Source organism: Fistularia commersonii, chromosome 26 (assembly GCF_037954325.1).
Source record: "Fistularia commersonii isolate RoL2024-O1a breed Wild chromosome 26, RoL_Fcom_v1.0, whole genome shotgun sequence".
Classification (NCBI taxonomy): Eukaryota; Metazoa; Chordata; class Actinopteri; order Syngnathiformes; family Fistulariidae; genus Fistularia; species Fistularia commersonii.
The window spans coordinates 9,679,408-9,699,907 of record NC_141309.1 but is presented as its reverse complement, the minus strand read 5'-3'; the positions used below and the strand labels follow the sequence as shown (position 1 = coordinate 9,699,907).

At 40.4% G+C, this 20,500-nt stretch overlaps 1 protein-coding gene across 4 annotated transcripts in view; it reads left to right on the top strand.

Moving 5' to 3' along the window:
• mctp1a (multiple C2 domains, transmembrane 1a) overlaps positions 1-20,500 on the top strand; it is a 119,239-nt gene that overhangs the window by 71,368 nt on the left and 27,371 nt on the right. For all 4 annotated transcript variants that reach the window (XM_086173466.1, XM_086173465.1, XM_086173468.1 and 1 more), the window contains exons 12-16: positions 17-119; positions 714-815; positions 1,294-1,368; positions 3,597-3,716; positions 10,618-10,734. In XM_086173466.1, the coding sequence (XP_086029592.1) occupies positions 17-119; positions 714-815; positions 1,294-1,368; positions 3,597-3,716; positions 10,618-10,734 (517 nt within the window). The remainder of the gene's footprint in view (positions 1-16; positions 120-713; positions 816-1,293; positions 1,369-3,596; positions 3,717-10,617; positions 10,735-20,500) is intronic.

Genomic DNA, 20,500 nt, shown 5'->3' with positions numbered 1-20,500 from the left:
TCTGTGTGTTACCCAGTAATGTGAAGGACATCCACTCTGTTCTTGAGGTCACAGTTTACGACGAGGACCGAGACAGAAGTGCAGACTTCCTTGGAAAAGTGGCTATTCCTTTACTAAATGTGAGTCAAAGGCAGAGCTCAGTGTGTGTATTTTTTCTCTTTCCCTTGGGGATAGTACAGAGAACATAGAGGTACAGATAGAGTGAAAACACACCGTGGAAGATATAAAAAGCAGAGGTTATTTTTGCAACTCCACAGATGAGACTGTTATTATTTCACAAGGAAAAAGCTATGACAGGAGGAAGAAATATGCATAAGACTAGTTGAGTAAAAAAACAAAAAAAGAGATTGATAGGTGAGAAGAAAGACCGCGATAGGAAAATGGCACTGATCAAAAGATGAACGGCACCATTTGGAGCAAAAGAAAGATAGAAGAGTGTCTCTTATAGTTGAAAAAAAATGTGTATACATATTCTGCGGAAGAACTATGTGTCTAATATAGCCAAGCGCTGCGGTACACAATGATTCCCCAGGATAGTTAATTTCTATTTGACAGAGCTGAGTTGCAGTGGGTAATGAACAGGTACTTGTCAGAGTTGCCACAGTTGTTTTGGGTTCCCTGTCAGTGCCAGCAGCTGGGGTTCAAAGGTGGCCTGGGGAGCCGATTCAGTCGGGTATTGCCAGACAGACGCCTGTCATGTCCCTCTCCCACAGATCCAAAATGGAGAACGTAAAGCCTACGCCTTGAAAAGCAAGGAGCTGACAGGGCCAACAAAAGGGGTCATCTATCTTGAAATAGATGTGATTTTTAATGCTGTAAGTCTTTCTTTTACTATTTTGATATTTTCGCAACTTTTTTGTTCCCCGCGCTCTATTGCTGTCTTTCTTCATTTCTCTGTTGTTCTTGCCAACTTTACCCCCTATACAGTACTATTGTCTTTGTCTATTTGGCTCCCTCCCGCACTTCAATCTCTTCTTCATCCCCCGTCCTTCATCCTGGTGTTGGGATTAATTATCGAAGCCTCCCTCACAGTATCTTTTGTTCACCCATTCACCGTCTCTGTTTATGTCTTTTGGCGGCCATCTTATGGCTTCCTCTCCCCCATTCCCTCTAACATGGGGTATGTATGTTCTTCACTGTGGCTTCAGTAATATTAAGTGTCAAAAAAAACCTTCTGAATTATTTCTTCAACTAAGACATCACATCCCATATGACTTTCAACATCTTTGTCTTTTTGAATCATTTCAGTCTCACCGCCGCTTTGACACTTTGTTTGTTTCCTCCATCATCCAGGTGAAGGCTGGTCTCAGGACGCTGATTCCCATCGAGCAGAAGTATATTGAGGAGGAACCCAGAGTGTCCAAACAGGTACGTCAACAGAAAAAGCTTATATCTTTACCTCACTTTGTCTTTGTCCACCACTATACCCCCCGTTATGCCTAACTGTCTGAATCTCCACCGACAAGCCCAGAGAGTGGCATCTCGTAGAGCACAACAACTGTATAGGCAAGATACAACAAGGTGATTGAAGGAAGAACAGCATTTCGTTTTTGTTTCTTCCCTCCGCTCACATCTCTCACCCCCATCACATCCACTCTGAGTGGTGAATAGAAATGTCAAGCTGTCAACTCTGGGGTGCATAAGTAGATTGGCCATCCTTATAGTTGGTCCTTTTTGCCACTGCTGCTTTGCACTTCATTGTCACGCTGCTCAGTGTGGCGGCATCACAAAAGACTGAATAGTAGGGGCTGGCCCACATCAGACATGTCATATGAGTGACCGTTTGGGCTTAGCAGTCAATGCTGCACCATGCACAACTGAGCTCAGTCCCAGCACGGCACTATTTACTTGCAGACACGCATGCGCGAGCACACAAACTCCCTCTCACACACACACACACACCACACACACACAAACAAAAAAACTCCCATACTACCCTTTTATCAATGTGCTATCTATTCTCTTCTTTCCACACTATTCCTGCCTCATCCAATGTGGCGCTCTCTTTGCTTGCTTCCAAAGCGCAGGGTCTCGATTTCACCTCTGACTTATAGATACGACCCATGTCACCATCTTGCAATGATGTTGTCACGGGCTGGTTCGGCGGGATGCCTCATGAGAGATTTTTTTTCACGGTTTCGGGGCCCCCCTGTCGTAATCGCTGCTTAGCGTCAAAGCATGCACGTGCAAAAGAAGGGGAACAAAAGAGAATAAAATCTAAAACTGGGAATTTCACAAAAGCTGACTGTAATATGCAATCATTAAATGCAATTATGACATTTGACTTGATAAATGACTTCTGCATTTTTTTAAGTGTTTTGAAAGAATAACTCAAGGCACTCTTTACATTTATGAAACATTATCAGAGCGGTTGTGGCTGTAATAAACTCAGAAGAATAGAGAACGTACAATATACATCAAGTGCATTCACTAAGGAATGTAAAAATGGATGTTTCCAATTCTCATTGTCCTCAGGGTCTATGTGTCCCCAGAAGCCCGCCAGTCATCCTCAGCTTTTCAATAAAGTGGTCCACATTAATTATACGTAGAAATAAGGAGATCTAGTATCAAAGCGACCAAGACATCCCTAACCACATGCAAGCATTCGTACATAAAGACATTAGACTTTAGTGTAGAGCTACAAACATACTCACAACATAGTATGCATTTGAACGTGTGAATGCACGTTCAATCCACCGAAGAGTAAAATAATGGCCTAGAATATTCGAGACAGTTTTTCCCTTGGAAGCACTTTCTCCTGGTGATGACCTGATTGGCTGGTTGGTGTTTATTTATAACAGTAAATTTGGCTATTTTTCTCTTATTTTTGGCCAAAAACCTGAATGGCCATCAGGGAGAAGGATCTAGAAAAGACTGTGGAAACTGCTATTGTTTTATTTTAACTTTATTTGGTGAGAGCTGACTTAAAAAAATCGTACAATCGGACAAGTATACGTTGTCCCACAGAATATGCTGATCCATTATAATATAAAGTTGTCTCACCGATGATACCACAGATTCTCCTGGGATTTTAATTGAAGCAATTCAGCAACATTAAAACCAAAGTGAGGTCAAAGCTGCAAATCTGGAGTTGTGAATCAATGCCCTAGTTAACTCATTAAAATGACAAACACTTAGTTGCCGTATACTTTTTAACAAGGTGAGAATTAAGAGGTTAAAAAGTTGGTAAATTGTTATAAATGCTTGAAAAACAAGGATGTGAGGTTCAAAAATAAACAAATTGACTTTTAATACTTTATCCTCAATGTTAAATTTCTATGCTTTACAATTTTGCAATTATACTTTAATTATTTTGACTTTTGTAATTACAAATTTGTACCCAAACAATGAAACTACATTATTTCTGGTCACCCCAAGGATATCCACACCAAGATTATCTCACAATCCATAATATGATTTTAGGTGTTTTAAAGGGATGCCTATATGCTCTTGGGCTAAATAGGTCTTGTCTGATATATGATTGATGATAGACCATGCGTTATAATCATGGTGTTATGACTATGATTATGATTATTAATGTTGGGATATTGATATTACCATTAAGTGACCAATGTTTGTATTTGCCTTCTTTCTAGCTGTTGTTGCGCAACTTCAATCGAGTTCGCCGCTGCATCATGTTCCTTATCAACACAGGCTGCTACATCAACAGCTGCTTTGAATGGGAGTCTCCACAGCGAAGCATTTGTGCATTTGTGGTAGGCTGATAAAAACCTGACTGTATTACATCATGTCATTGGATAGTGAAATAAATATTTTTCCAGCATAAAGGAAAAAATATATAAAAGGAAATTATGTGTATATATATTTTCATGTATATATATATGTGCAGATCGGAAGATAAAAGAGAGGAAAAGAGCAGTTTATTCACCTTATCTCCCGCTAAGAGTCCTGCTAACAAATAAAAAAAAGAAACAATCTTGTTGCATATTTTTCTTGGTGAACCTTTAATGGCCTTTACAGTATACCTGTTTTAATAAGTACTATTTATTAAGATATATGAGTACGTCTTAGAGCATCTTGACATGACAAGCTTAATTTGAAGTTTTCCAGCTTGGTATACGATGTGACAAGTATGAGTTTTCAATCCATGTTGCAACCTAAACACTATAAACACACCCTGACACTTCTAGAGGCCTAGAAAACAAAGTAAACTCTATCTTAAATGATCATCTTTTAGACATTAGAAAATGGAAACTTTCGAGTTTTTTTCCCCAGAAGCCTGCTCTTCATTCTCCCCATGTCCCCGTGTCATCTGTGGTTGGTATTAAAAGGTGACACATAATTGGACAGCAGAGCTATCAGTGAGCGACGTTCTCCTAGCGGGCTTTGAGTGGAGGTTTCTTTCCCTATAGATGACAGAACAGACATTTAAACTGTCTGCTTTGGTGCCTTGACTTAAATAGCTTCAGGACAGGTGAAGCGGCCCTGCCCCAGCCTTTCACTGTGGGGACATTTACAGTCTCCACAGTAGATAGTAGACATTAGCTAAATCTGTCTGTCTGACAGGATTTTAATCTGTTTGTATGTGCATGCACATATCCATAGGAGGGCAGAGTATCATCTTAAGACATGGGTCGGCAGAGACAATAGTATTGATCAGTTAACAATTTCCCTCTATGTGTGGGTAAGTGGGCTTGAATGCGAGCCTCGTGAATGTAAAGTCTTGCTTTTGCTCTCATTTAAGGCAGCATAAGGCTGCAGTCCTCATGTCTTATCTTTTAGAAATAAATGAAAATGTCAAACAAAAAGTGTCAAAGAATTCATAGAGAAAACAAGGTCACTTTAGATTTGCTATTCTAGATGGTGAATAGAGATGAATAGAGATGGGACAATAGAGACTGGATAGGGGAGCCTTCTTGTACAGCTCTTCAAACAGCAAATAGGACATCCATTTCCAAGTAACAGTGCCCACCATTCATATTCTCATTGTACTTGCTCAAATTTAAAGTATTCAGGTGATGATAGAAGATGTATCTAGGCCAAGGACACAGTGTTTTATAGTTTATAGAAAGTCTGAAATTTAGGTGTCATTGTGCTTTTTCTCTTCCCCTCCCTCTTTCACCCTTTTGTGAGTCTGCTAGCGTAAGAGTATGCACTTAGCTAAAAGCATCAGAGTATTTAGGACTTCTCTACACAGGTACTCCCTCCCTCCGTTCCCTTCCATTTCTTCATCCCTCTCTCATTCCTCCCTCACTTTGAGAGGCCTCTTAATCACTTCGCTCATCTCTTTAAGTGGGTTTTTATGGTGGGCCATCTGGCCAAGGTGGTTCATTCATGAAGGTGTACGGCTGTGTGCGATTATGGGCATGTGTGTGTTCACATGCGCACATGTGTTTCCGTCGGGCCGTCTTTCTGGACAGATGTAACATTTAACCATCTAAAATGGCCCCGGACTCAGAGGTGGATCAGTGGCCATTCAGCCTACGCCGCACAAATGTGTATGTTATTTAAAGCTCTGAAAGCCTCAAGAGGTGCAACGTACAGTTTTTATGTATACAGTGCGTCAAAATGAAGTTGACACACAGTGCAACATCACAATATTCATTTCACAAGCACTCTAAAAATCTCTTTACTGTTCTTCTTCGCAATCTGCCACGCCAATTGCGCATAGTGCCAGCTGCGATTTGTATAAATGCTGCGTGTGCTGCGCGTATGCGAGAGAGACACTGCATAGTCTCACATGCAGCCTTTCTCTCTCACACCCACACTGCTGTCAACCACCAAGCCTGATGGTGATTCAGACACCGTGGCAGCTTTGCCTAAGGCATTGGCACAGTGGACAGGACTGGACTGGAGTAACCTCCTGTCCCGCATGATGGGTGTTTGTGCATGTCGTCCCGTGCGTACGGGTATGGGTGTCTCTGTCTCTTTGTCTTAGGGTTTAGCACCTTCCTCTCTCTACATCTGCAAGTTGACCATCTTTTTCTTCTTCTATCTGTCCATCCATCCTTGTCCCTCCCCAGTCTACCCCGTTTTGCTTTCCGCCCTGGAAAGCTGAGGCCATTGTGGGGCTGAGTGGTGTTTGGTTCTGTTCTGCTGCTGCCAGCTCTCCCCACGGCCCCTGCAAGACAAGGCTGTTATTGCCCCAGGGACCACAGGCCTCAGCAGCTCTTCCTCCAAACAAATTTGCTGTAACTTTATCTGCAATTGGGCCCTGAATTGGGAGCAAATAGAGGCAGCTTTGTGAAGCTCGGGAAAGGGCGAGGGCAGCGAGCTGGGGGTTGTTGGGGAGGCAGGGGAAATGATACCGGGCTCTTTTATGTCAGGCAAAGTAGGACTCTTATCAGGAAGAGAGCCCAGACAAGGGAGCTACTTCTAGAGGAAACTGGAGCACCTATCACCTGCTTTGCATTTAGATAAAAATTCACCCTGCTGAAATAAAAAAAGGGGAAAAGCAAAGACAGGTACAGAAGCAACTATTGGAGTGTGTATATCTGTGTGGGTGTGTGTTTGCACATGTCTGGCAGTTTGATACACACACCCACACGCACGGTGTAAAGACGCTATAGCAGTCAGCGTTACACACCACTCCAGGTCTCTTTAAATTGCTCCTTTGACTTCTCTTCAAAGAACCTGCCTAACTTTTAAAAGTTTTAAAGTCGGGAGTTCGTCTTTGCCCACAGCAAGGGACAGTTTTGAAAGATATACTTCACATTTTACCGCTCTCATGATTTGCAAAATGAACGATAGTTGAAATATCGTGGCACGACCAACACTGAATACCAAGTCGGTTTAATCGTCATAGGTAAAGACTAAACAAAATGCACGAGGCCTTTTATTGAAGCTGTGCAACGTGTTGTTGCTTCTGCTTGATGCGCGTCTGAGATTACAGCTTTGTAATAAAGCCATGACTTGCTTGTGCATTAGTTCCTTTACCAAAACTACTTTTTACTCAGTCAGCATACTGAGTCTGTGCTTGTGCACGATACCCATAGCGTGTTCCTCAGCAGTACAGCAGGGGGCAGTCTAGCACTACTGAATGATGCAAAGGTAGGTCTGATCTTAAACAGGACACAGTCTCCCTCTCTGCGGTTCCATCGAACTTAACAGGACTTAAACTTGCTATCTGGCAACACTTAGTGCCAGCATGGAAAATGATGTAAGAGAGATAAAGGCGAAGTCTGAAATCTAAACTTCAGTTTCACTCCACTGAGACAGAGCAGGGGAAAGTTTGCCTGGTGTGTGGTTAATGTAAGCCAAAGCACTGAATATTACCCTCCCATAGTGCCGTTGCTCAGAGCCGTGAGGACGGGGGTTGTGTTTTGAAACAAATAATGCAAGATACAGCCCTCAATGTGCACTGAATGCTTGAATAAAACATTTTTACTTTTATATTTTGTTGACATCTTTTCTGTTTTGGGGATTTCTTAAAATTGAAGAACGCTTCAAAGAATTTAACTGCAATGAAAACCCAACTGCATAGTTTATTGAAATTCTATGGTTCGCTGATTTTGCTTATAGTTATTTCAGATGAAATGTTTAAAATTAATCCACAATGGTTGCTTTGTTCCCCTTTGTGACTGTCTGCTTTAATTACACTTTTTTAAAATTTCAGCTCACATAGGGTAAATTTAGTCTTCCGCTTGAAGTGAAATGAAAATCAGCAGTGGTGAAGAGCCCGGTGCTTTGTTTTGAAATTTGTTATATTTGACGGAATACTTGCTGAAACACAAGTATTATTTTTATGCTGTTTTTATGTTGTTTGTAATTGTCTTTTTTGAGTCAGTTTTTAATTGCAAAATATGTATTGACCTTATTTTGTTTTCAAAACGAACAGTTTTCAAGACAAAAATAAACAATTTACCTCAGCGCTAATAAACTCAAATAACTTGAGAGTGTACATTCGATCGATATCCCTTTGAAAAGACAGAGTTAGATGAATGTGACACGGTAAGTGTCTATCAGTTCTTCTGTCTCTACATTAGTATCAGCGCGTGTGTGAGAGATCGTGTGTAACTTCACAATTAAGATTTCTGTGATGCATCTGCAGACACAAAAAAAGTAATTGTTTGAATTGATTACATCTGGAGATTAGTTTAGTATTTTAGTATATCCCTCTCTCTCCCCTCGATCCAGCACGTTTTCGTCCTGTTTTTCTCCGTCTTCCTCTGGTCACTGACATCCGCAGCGGGCTCCTTCCCACTCCCTCTTCCCCAGGCGAAGTGCCTGCTATCTGGTGTAGGGAGCAATGGGGGGTGGCTATGATCGACCAGTCTTGTTGGAAAGGTCCAGGCACTGCAGGGCCCCCATTACCCTGCCGGGGGGCATGGAGACGGGGCAGGGTTGGCCACTGCTGAGCTTGGGTGTCTGGTTCCTCCAGCTGCCAGTCAAATCCTCGCCCTCAGCTACTATAACCAAATGGAGCAGGAATGAGGGGCGACAACAGGTTAAACAACCCCAGGCGGATGGAAAATAAAGCTTGACTTGTTTTAAATATAAAAAGATGTTTTGAGGTCCATACAAACATCAGGATGGTAATGTGCCATTAATTTGTCCACAGTTTGAAAACAATACTATGAGCAGGGTGAAAACAGCACGCTATAGCTGTCCTGTATATCGCAACAGTAAAGAGGGCAACTGACAGTCTGCATGAAGATGTTAGGGATTTTTGTACTTATTTTCAGCTTCTACTGCACAGGCTTGAAACAAGTGAGCTGCTTTGTTTGGGCGATTTCAGATAACTGCTCCATGGCATTTCATTAGAGATTAATCAGTCAGTGGTACAGATTATACATATTTTGGTTCATAGTAATTACAGACAGCCAGATCCTTTTGGAGTGGTTAGATTTGGAAGAATGAGACTGTTGATCAAAATCTCTGGTCCACCTCTCAATGTTGTTTCGGAAAAATAATAAGCAAATTAAAAAAATAATAATCCAAAAATATTTGTAAAAGATGATGCACAAATAGTCAGTATTTTTTTTTTACTTTCCTATTGTTTTAGGCATTTGTAAATATACTGTAGATATGAGAGTAATATCATTTATTATTTTTAGAGATTTGGTTTTTGTACTAATACCAGTAAGAGTTACCTTGCAAAGAAATGTCTCATCCTATTTTTGTTTGCTTGTTATTTGTATATCATGTGCCCTCTAGTTCATTTCAGTTGAGTTAGTTTCCCAGTTTGAGTATGAGTTTTAAAGCTGTTTCAGAAGGGTATGAGTTGAGTAATAAAATGTTGCTGTTGCTGTGCATGGTGTTGGTCGGATGCATGGGTTCGTACGGGGGTTGGTGCAAGGAAAGTGAATAACTGACGGTGCAGGAGGAGTAGATGTGTACAGTGTGAGTCTGTCTGGCTAAGCTACTGTAAGAGCATGCTTACATTGCATGCACTCTTTTTAGAGGTACTGAAAATCATATTCATATTAATTCTGAATCAAAATCACAGCACTTGTTTTTCTTTTCTCTGTATCTATCTCTGTCTCTTATGAGCAACCACAGAAATGCAAACAAGAATGAAATGGCTTAAATGTGATTGTGGATCATTAAGCCTTTTCTGTTTTATTCATCATTTTCAGCCCTACGGCATGGATCATTCCTGGTGCAGAGGCCAATTTATCTGCTCTTGTTAAGAAATGCTCTCGGTTTCACCTATCTTCAATTATTTTCGACAAAACTGCTTGTTGGACAAAAACGTATTTTCAACACAACTTATGATTTCAAATAATTTACCCTCATAGTTTTATTTTAATGATTCAGGAGAAGCAAGGGTTCACCTTTTCAGAATGTTTTGTCTTATCAATCTCCATAGAACGCTGTAAATTTAAGTCAAATTTAATCAAATTGTTTATTTTATGTCACATTTCAAAAAATTGTCTTTTTCATCAACTAATATTAATGAGAAAACACCTAAGCAAGTCTCTTATACTATTGATGCAACACCCCCATGAAATAATAAGCCTCCACATCATTAGTAATTTTCCTTTCCCACAGATGTCCTCCACATCAATACTTGGTTGTCAGGAGCCAAAGAAACCTGCCAAAACCAAATCCAGGGTTTAAGAAAAGGTTAATTTTCAGATGGTACTTTACTTGTTTTGTGATGAGAGGGGAGGCATAGGGGTTATGGTTTTGGCAGATGGGTGCAGAGGAGGTTAGAGATGGGGCATACAAGTCTTTTGGGGAAGGAGAGAAGGTATTGGGGCTTGGAGTGACAGGGTTAGGGACTCAGGGTGTGGGGTTTTTCAGGTCAGATGCAGAGGTTTGGGGTTGAGTATCAAAGGGTCAGCTCTGACGTGCTGCAGCTGAAACGGTACATGACCTTAGCCCCTGGGATGATTGGCATGAAGGAGAGAGGCCCTGATGGCTCTTACTCATCCTCCACATCATTCTCCTCTTCGGCTGAAGGCCCATGAAGCCTTAAGGTCAGAGTGTTGAACCTAAGCTCAGTGACACCAGAATGGTACCTTTGTTTTAACAGCAATCTTACTTTTCCACTGCTCTGTAATGGCTATGCAAATGAATGTGTATGGTTTTTAATCACATATGTGGTTAGCATACATTCGAGGGTGTTTGCCTCATGAAGGTCCGTAAGGGGCCTTGAATGTCTTAAACGTCTTTCTTTCTCTTATGGCTTTGTCTTTCTCCTCTTTCCAGCTATTTGTTGTCGTTGTTTGGAACTTCGAGCTATATATGATTCCGATGGCTTTGCTGCTTCCTATGGTTTGGAACTATATCCTCATCACATCGGGCAAGGATACAAGGCAAGATGTGGTGAGTATCTCTGCATGTGCCATCGTATCCCTCCACCTTTCTTTCATTTCACTGAAAAAGCCTTTTTCATTGCACGCGACGCGAGGTTAACTCTGTGGCACCGTTGTTTTATGGGAATGTTCATTTTTCTGTAATGAATACATTTCCACACGTAATTTCATTCATTTTAATCAGTATTTTACTAGTGCAATCAGTACAGTCAGCAAATATATCCCAAGAAAGAATAACAATAACCATAATACACACTATTTTTAAGTCGTCAAATTTCTTCTTGAATGTATTAAATCCTTTAAAGCAATTTTTGTAAAATTAGAATGATGGAAAAACCTGCTTTTATTGGAATTTAAAAAAAACAAAACATTTTTCCCTACAAGCTGTGTTCTCAGTGTTTCTCATTTTCCTTCTCTGAGGCAAAGAAGGGGGAGAAATAGTGCTGTGGCCCTTCACTGTTTGTGTTTGTGATTCTTTTATTTTTATTTCACATACCAATTAAAATATGTCATAGCAGAGGTATCACACACTGACATGTTTTAATCATGGTCAGGCACATCTGAGTAGCTTGTGAAAATGAGTATGAGAATCGAACCACGGTGAGAACATGAACAATATTGTGATTTATTTCGATAAGTGCCTTTTGTAAGACTGAGTTGAAAAACAAAAACAAAAAAAATCCAACCTTGGATTTTCTCTCACTCTCATTAAAATCTGATTGTATCTTTTTTTTCTTTAACTTCAACTTCTAGTCAGGTTTCACTGTTTTTTTACAGATTAAAAAAAATGAACCTAATCTTGTTTATTATTTTACATACTAGTGCAATTCTGATAAATGTACTGAACAGCAAAGCACTCATGGATGTGCACGCAAAAGAGATTTGCATGCTTAGCTAGTACACATCATTTTCTCTGTATCTATATACAGAGTACTATTCCCTATTTCTTAATTTAAAAAGAATCAGCTATTTGATACAATGCATCATTGAGGGAATCCTTTTGTTATTCAGTTTTTTTGCAATAATTTTTGGTAAGCATTTTAGTAGATTGCCTTTGGAAAGAGACAGTTAAGACAAAGTTAAGTTCAAATCTCTAAGTATGTTCATTGACCAAAATTTAACACTTAATTATAGAATGACTCTTGGAATTCAGGTAATATGTCTTACCTGTAGATGGCGACATTGCTTGATGAACAAATATTGCTCCAGACAAAACCCAGCATGATGAATTTTACCTGCTATTCTCTGCTTGTCTTTAAAAGACCTAATGACATTCTTTTGGCAATCGAGTCCTAATTGAAATGAGACAACAAAGGTTACATATTCTGGTACTTTATCATTATATTCACATACCCACTTCATTTATAACTGCATTTCTCTCCCTTAAAAGGGCTTTTTTGCTATTTTTTCTCAAGTACTTAAAGAATTGATCATAATATAAAAATATGTTGATTATGCAGCATTTGTGTGTGTGTGTGTGTGTGTGTGTGTGCGTGTGTGTGTGTGTGTGTGTATGTGTGTAGCAGGTCTGTGTGTGTATAAGTACCTTGTGAGTGTCTGCTTTTCTTATGTTCTAAAACGTTTCTTGAACATGCCGCTTTAGCTGAACGATCAACAGTAGCAAAACTGTGGGGTTTTTTTTTCCCATGAGTGCAACTACGGCAAGTTTGAGTGTTTTATTTTCTTTCAGTGTCCACTGTGTTTTTGGAGCACAATTTGGGTAATATATAAGAAGTGGTTTCAGTTCATGTATTGTGTCAGAGCAGTTTTGCAAATGTCTGAAAGACAAGCCAGTGAGTGCATGAGGCTAAAGCATTTGTGCTACTGTAGTATATGTGAATTTATCATTTTGTGCAATATACCTTTTTTGTGAATTCTGTATGCCTTCATCCACGGCTTATACTTGAGGTTCACACATAGTGTAGTACCACATGCAAACACAGACTGACACATTCGAGTGACTCTAAACCCAGACAAAGCCATGCGTGTGTATTGTCATTCAGAGTGTGTGAAAATTCAGCAATTGCTTTGTGATAAGCATAATCAAAATGTCTATGTGCTCCTTATACATTTATACACATGATTAATTTTGTTCAGGACCGATTAACCGGAATTCATTCAATAAAAGTAATATCATTCATTTAAGCTCAGCATCAGCAATTCTTTGTTCAAAAATTCTTCAAATAAAAGTGATATTATTTATTCAAGATCACCACCAACTATCCTAAGTTGATGTGACAGTTGTGCTGAACATTAAATGGCAACAAAGGCAATGCATGGGCAATTCTCTCCCATTTTTTGAGCTCTTGAGTGAACAAGAGACAGTAATATGAATATAGTACACAGTACATCTAAGTTGCAATTTAATGCCTAATGTATAATATATGTAATATATATCATGATACAAACACATCTTATACAATACACGTATATTAACAAACAATTCTCATTTGTAATAGCAAAAAAATATATGAAAACAATACTGTCCAATATACACCTTCAGACATCTATTCCCTGAGTCCTGTCCCTATTTGTTTCCAGACAGACTTTCCCAATCTCTGGTGATGCAGGGGGGAAGTGGGCGCAGTGAGAGCATACAATATCTCTGTTCAATGCTTCCTCTCCTGAAACCCCTGGATTCCCCTTTTGAATCTTTATCAAGCTGAAGTCATGGACAAATCAGTGTTTCCCTCCCACACTTGGCAGAGAAAATAAAGACAAGAAAACAAAACGAGGGGAAGAGGGATCGTAATTACTTTAAACAGTGCACCAAATTAAAGTATTGTGCTGTGCCGAACAAGGGTCAGCATCCGGAGTGATGTGGTTTTCCAGCAGTCTGGGGTGAGGGTAATGCTGAAGGAATCTCTGCTGAGGTCAAGGAGAGAGAAAACCAAAAAAAAAAAAAGATACACTTGAATCCAAACCTCCTAATCAACTGAAGGGCCTTGATTCATTGGATGGGTTCAATGTGAGGACTTTTCCCTGATTTTACACAGTAACACAGTCCATAGCCCCTTCAACATTGCTGATATACAAACGCAGTATCTCTACATGCTGTAATTCACTGCTCAGGGTCACTGCCTGTTGTGTGGTTACATGCTGCTTTGCAAACAGATCTCGGATCAGCACTCCTTACCCTCGCCCCAACCTTGACCAATACCTGCTAAGTAGTCAGAGCACCCTTAGAACAGCGATTAAAGGAGGTGATCCACCAGAAGGGTCAGTGACCTCCTCTCTTATCATGTAGCACTCTGACCTATGAACCCCAACTCCTCAACACTGTTACCTGACCTGCATGTCTTGCTGTAACATGCCCTCTGAAACAAATAAACAGAGGCAGAGAAGGGCCTCCAAAGCTTTTGACTTTGCACAGAAAATTATACAACTGGAAATCACTCATCGAAGAGCACTTATGCTAGATGTCTATGTGTAGTCCCCTGTTGTTGGCAGGTTGAGGGCCGCTTTAATGGCATGACCCACTGCATCTCTGTCTTGTTTTAAAACCTGGAGCAGTTTTAGATTCAGGTTTGTTCCCAAATGAGTTGTTAAGAAAGCTGCCTGTAGGAACAGACTTGGTCAACCAGAGAGCAGGTAGTGAGACAAAAATGCTGCAAGTGTATGCATGCATCCGAGCATATGCATGCATGAGTGTTCTAGGTCAGTGTCGTATTTGCATGTGTGTGTCTATTTGAATGAGTGTATATGATGGGCATGAACAAACAAGGATACATCCCAGTAGAACTCATTCCTTGCTGTTCTGTTGCCCTAAAAAGGCTTTAAGCAGATGCTACGAAGGTGTTAATTTCAGTGCAGGCTGTCATAGAGGGCAAATACAGAACACTGTGATGTCTTTTTCCACCACAATATGACGGGCAATTAGGCCTTGTCACACTAGAGAACCATCCTCTTTATCCTTTAGCTTCCGACCATTACAAAGATTCAACCAAAGGAATTCAGCGACCCATTACAGAGGAAAAGACTTGAATGGCCTGAAACAACTCTTACAGTCATGCTTCTTACAGTAAGGAGCGGATGACATTGATGTGTTCACAAACCCCCTGAATCCTGAACAAGATTTGATTCCCACAAAAATTGTCATTAAGCCTAAAATTACTAATACAGTTGATCACCCTAGAATCGAACAAACCAATGTTTTTCAATTCAGGTTTTGTATTTGTTTTAACATGCATACAGTGCAATATGTTCGGCTATAATATTTATATTCCTGACTCTCAAACAGGCAGTGTGACAGCAGTGTACTATCATTAGTGTTAAAAAGACCAAGGTTTATTTACAAGACAATAATAAAAACTGGCTTCATTTGAACATTGTATTTTTTCTATAACAAGACTCCATTCCCATTTTTATATATTCTATATTTTTCCCTGATTTTGTATCTCAAAAAAACAGTGTGTCTCTAAACACAGTTGCCTTGACATCTGCCCTCATTAAGAGCCACGTACAACGCAGGTAGAGAAGAGTAAATATTAAGAAAGCTAGAAGAAAAGAGGAAATACAGCCTATTATACCTGAACTCCTCCAGAAAGTCACGCCTCCACTCCCCCCGAAACTACAACTCTGGTAAGAAAAGGCAAACGAGAACAGGAGATGGAGTGGGAGAGGGGAAATAAAAAAAGAGGCACAGAGAAGAAGCAACAGAGAGATGGAGGCAGAGGAAAGCAGTAGTGGATGGCAGACACTCCTCAGTGCAGAGACATGGCAGTTGGTGACAGGTGACAAAATCAAAAGGTCATGTCACTTTTAACTGGGAGCGCCTGTGCCCCGCTGATTTCCCCCGTGCCACCCTGACATCACCACGATCATCTCTGCTCCTCGCTCCTCCTTTCTGCTCCACTCGTTCCTTCTCTGTCTCTGCTAAACTGGCAGATAGGATGGCAGGCAGAAAGACAGGCGACGGGCAGAGTTTGAAGCAGGACGGGAGCATCGGGAGCATCAGGAATGCCACTGCAGAATCCTCCCAGCCTTCGCTTTCATCATCTCGTCTGTTTGTTTTTTTTTCGATTCCTTTCCATCCATTTGTCTCACTCCATTCATCTCACTGAACCTTTGTGACTATCTGTGTTCTTTACTAACAACATCAGCAGCTCAGGGCGTCTGCACCACTGCTTGTTGTTTCTGCTTTGTCTACATATCTGTTTGCAAGTTTTTTTTTTGCAAGCGGCACAAAAACCTTGAGCATAAGCTAAAAAATTGGAGGTGCTATAGAGAGGAATATCAAGTTTGTACAAGCTCTCTTTTACAAAGTATGAGTAAAAAAACAGTCATAAAAAGTGGTATCATCAGTCTGAGAGGGACAAAACAAATAACTTAACTGTAAAATGTATTGCTTTTACTCAGAACAATTCCAGCAGAGCAGGGAAGCTGCTCCCTCTGAACACCAGCCGCATATCCCACTCAACATTCTGTCTTGATTTCCAGCACATATGCTTTGAAGAAGATGTGTTGAGATTGTGGACTGAAAGGAGCGATGCTAAAACATAGTTTCCAATTGAGACAGATTCTGTTTTGCTTTCATGAATATCTAGCTGCCCTTCTCACCCCGCCCCCAGACTCCCGCTCCGCTGGCACCCTGGCCTCACCCCTATCTAGTGCCCTGCTGGGTGAGCCCTGACTGGGGCAGTGCAGATGGAAGGGCCCCCCTCCGAGGGCCAGGGCTTTGACAGCTTGTGAGGGGCCCGCATGGGTCAGCCAAGCTCAGCCAGCAGCTCTTATCAGACGCACAGCCCTCCCTCAGTTTGCAGAAACCGTGGTGTAGGCAATATGCACACACATGCACACATGCCCATACAGTCATGGACAGTGCATACCAAGTAGGGCCTTAAGATCCCCCAGCCAGCTAGTCGGCCAAACCTCAGCAGCTGGAGAGGTTAAAACCCCCTCACGTATCAAAGAAAACGAGCAGCAGGAGGCTGGAGAGAGGGAGGGATTGAGGCATTGGAGAAAAAAGGAGGATAAGGAATATCTTCATGTTCGTAGGAATGTCTGCCCTGGCGTCAATTCCCCCTGCGGCTGTCATCGGGAAGGTTAGGAGGGGAGATAGCGGAACTCTGCCTGGTCATAGAGAGCGAGAGAGAGAGAGGGATGAATATCAAGGCATTATAAAAAGAAGAGTCAAAATGCTGGTCCAGGTAGTAGAATTTTGCTTTTCCTCTGCGGGGCATCTTTCTTTCTGCAGTTGTTTTATCGATCCAGAGAGAAACTAACCGCAGCCTTTTTCTCACTTGTCAGGTTAGCAGTAAACTGTCCTGCATATTTTCATAAAGTGGAGTCACAACACAATAAATGTGGATCCTCTTAATTAGGGATGATCACGCAGGTTAAGGAGATATCTGCAGATTTCTCTTGGTATCATCTTGAGATACAAAGTATCATGTATCTGTTAGTATCTGTTTGTTCCTCCTATTGTTCCATTCGCTATCAATTCTCCACTACCTGTATTTCTATTAGTTGAGTAAAATCTATATACACTTAGTAGACATCGATGAAGATCAAGCACTGTCCCAGAGAATGACACTAGGGGTGCTGTTGTCTGTGAATGTAAAGGCTGAGGACACAACTTCATTTGGCCAAAAAATAACATTTCACAATGGCCCCAATGGTGAATAGCACATATTAGTTTTTAAATGGGAAATATGACAACCCATTAAGTTAAGAGTTAGACTCTATGCTGGCGATAATGACTAAAATATTTGACAAATTATACTATTTCAGAAATTGACTGGAAATTTTGCACAACATAATTACAGTACTTGTAAAATACAGTTTTCAATTTAATAGAGTTTTTTTTTTTTTACTAAAACATCAAACTACAACAATGAAACTTGAGTGATCAATTTTACTTACCAGTAAATTGCGGTGTAAATCAGAAACCAGCTAGTGCTGTATTTTCCTGCATATCATCCTTTGTTTATCATTAACAATATCTACCATCAGTTTTGTAATATTGCAGTTATCATTATTGCAGTAGTCTAAGATGCATTTACTTTCTTTGGTTGAAAAGTGGACTAACAGACAGCAAAGACACATTTATTCTTCTCTGGACTGTCGATCATTTCACTAAATTGCAGAGCCTTTTAGAGTTGCCCAAATGAAATAAAATAATTTACTGAGTACATAAAAAACAACAAAAAAAATAAAATACCGTCTGTATATTTACTAATGCTGTTACAGCTTGCATTTGAGCCCTGTGCAGTACATCAGCTATGATATTTTATGCCCTTTGATGAACGCTAGCTAAAGCACATGTTACTTCCCCCCAATGCTCATTAAAATGGATAAAATGGATATTCAGTTATCGCTCAACCTGTCTCTGACCTTATTCTGGATGGGGTCATCTGAAATTGCCTTCAACACAGCAGTGTTCTTCTCTCAATATTATCTTAATCATCATTACAGTAGCATAATTTTTTTTGTTTTGATCAAATTCTAAGTCTATTTACTCATTGAAAAAAACTTTCCATATATTACCATATATTAAAACCACGTTCAGATAACCTCGCCTGTTGATTTTGACCCCCGAAAATTTCACTGTAAACTGAAATTACCGAATGATACTCGGTGCCTTCGTGATACTTAATGTGAATTAGCACGTACGTGCAGATCTTGAGTATTATGACTATTGTGCGTGAATAATGTTTTCGGAATCACCTAAGGTAAGACACTTCTGTTATCCTGTGCCTAGTATTTTGTCTTGTCTCGGGTGGGATAACACATTTAATCAACCGCACACAATCACAACTCTGAGCATCAATTGGTGTATTATTCATCAAGGAGACTTCGTTGTATGCTTGTGTTTATTTCCGTTAATTTTAACAGGTGATTTCTCTTTGCGGTGATGAGAAGTAAAACAGAAGAGTCCCCTATCAGAGAACGATAAAGGACTGTGTTGAGATCTAAACCTACAGAGTTTAATTCTTGTAAATTAGCTTTTTAGGTCTGAGCCAGTGAGGCCAAGCATGTATCCATATATCTTTTTACAGCCATTTGAACTCTCAATGTCAATGCACTTAGTTGTTTTCTTTGTGTTTATTTCATTTTATCACCATCTTTATATGAATTTGTGTGCCACAGTGTAATCTGTAAGAGTACCCTTTATCATCCCTGTATTATTTGAATAGGTCTGAATATGTTAATCCCCACCTGATATTGAATTGACTGGAGCGGCTCTGCAGGCAAGCTTGACGCGATTCTGTCGACAGCATGGCTTTCATGCCGCCATGCAGTAATGATAGTAATTCAAACAACATGATAATGGTGGGATAAACAGACAAATCATATCATATAGCAAACAGGTCTTAGAAAGAGGGAAGAAATGAGACAAACAGACAAAGATAGAGGCAGAGAAAGGAAGATATTTAGAATTCATCGGGTGCACTGTTGTAATTTATATCTTCCTTCCTTGAGACAGTAGCTTCAGTGTGTGCATTTAGCCGTGGCAATCTTCAGGGCAGATGACATGTTCCATGTCTTTTTATTTATTAATTTTACACTGTGTCTCATCTCAGGAAACATGACTTCTCTCTGTAACCAGAGGCGATAGAGGTGAGAGCAGGGGGAGACAAACGACTCTATCATTCTCACTGTCTCTCTAGGTCATGCTTCTCCAGCAAGCTCATGCTCATTCCCTTTGTTTAAAGTTCGGAGCATGTGCCAGACATGCCCTAGTAAAGCCTCAGTGTGAAGGAATCCATTATGTTTGAATTTTGGCGTGGGTGAAAGGATTTGGGAAGAACCATGATGACTTTATAAACAATTATGTTTAGAGATGCCAGAAGGCTTTCATTTTACAGTATCCCCTTCTAAAAATGTCGCTTCCGCTGAGTCTTCCCCTTCTCGATGTGTAGAGCGTTGCAGCGAACGTACTCCGTATTAACAAACAGATCATGAACCGCGAACTGTCGAGCTCATTTGTCTCAACAGTGATAGAGTTTTGGTGAACTGGGAATAACCAGTTGCTTTACACCCATGTAGTTTTGTACAAGGAGCACCATGCTGACAAAGACTACACTTCGCCCAAGTGACTCTGAGCTATTGATAAAGCACACACAAGCACATGCATCCACTGTTACACAGCAAACCCATTGAAAACGCTCTCTCGACTCTGCTTTTCTGAACTCCTTTTTTGTTTGCGAGGAAAGCTGCATTTACATAAGAGGCTTATGTCAGTTGCCACATAGTTTTCTCACTTATTTCAATGAAGAACAAGAAGAAAAAAAAAAAAAAAGCCGGTGTTGCTTTAAGAAATTATTTTTCAGTGTGTTCCTCTGGACGCGGTTAGTGGCTGCGATGTTGAAGTCCATATGGAAGTTTATAGGGCTTGAGGCAGGTAATGCAGTACATCAGTGACAGCTGGGGGTTGGGATGTTTTTTTAAACTCGGAATAGTATAGGCTGTTCATGGTGTTATTGATTTATGAGATATCGCTAAATGTGGTGGACCGAACTGTTTAATGTCCAGACATCAATGTCTTCGAATCCTTTTCACATATGTTGGGGGTCTTCGGTTATATGGATGATAATTCAAATTAAAAATAGCAGCTTCATTACTAATTACTAAGGAATTTTCAAATGAGACAGGATGTGCTACGACTTGGATGATTTCTTTGAGTTTGTGCGCCTGATCGTTTGCGCTGGAATTTCTGTCATTTCTTCCTCGTGTAGCATGGTATGCATCGCGGTATCTTGGGGCTTCAGAGCTATAGCAGCTCCAGTTTCATCGGTTTTGGACCACTGAAGCACATAGTTGCTGTTCTTTGT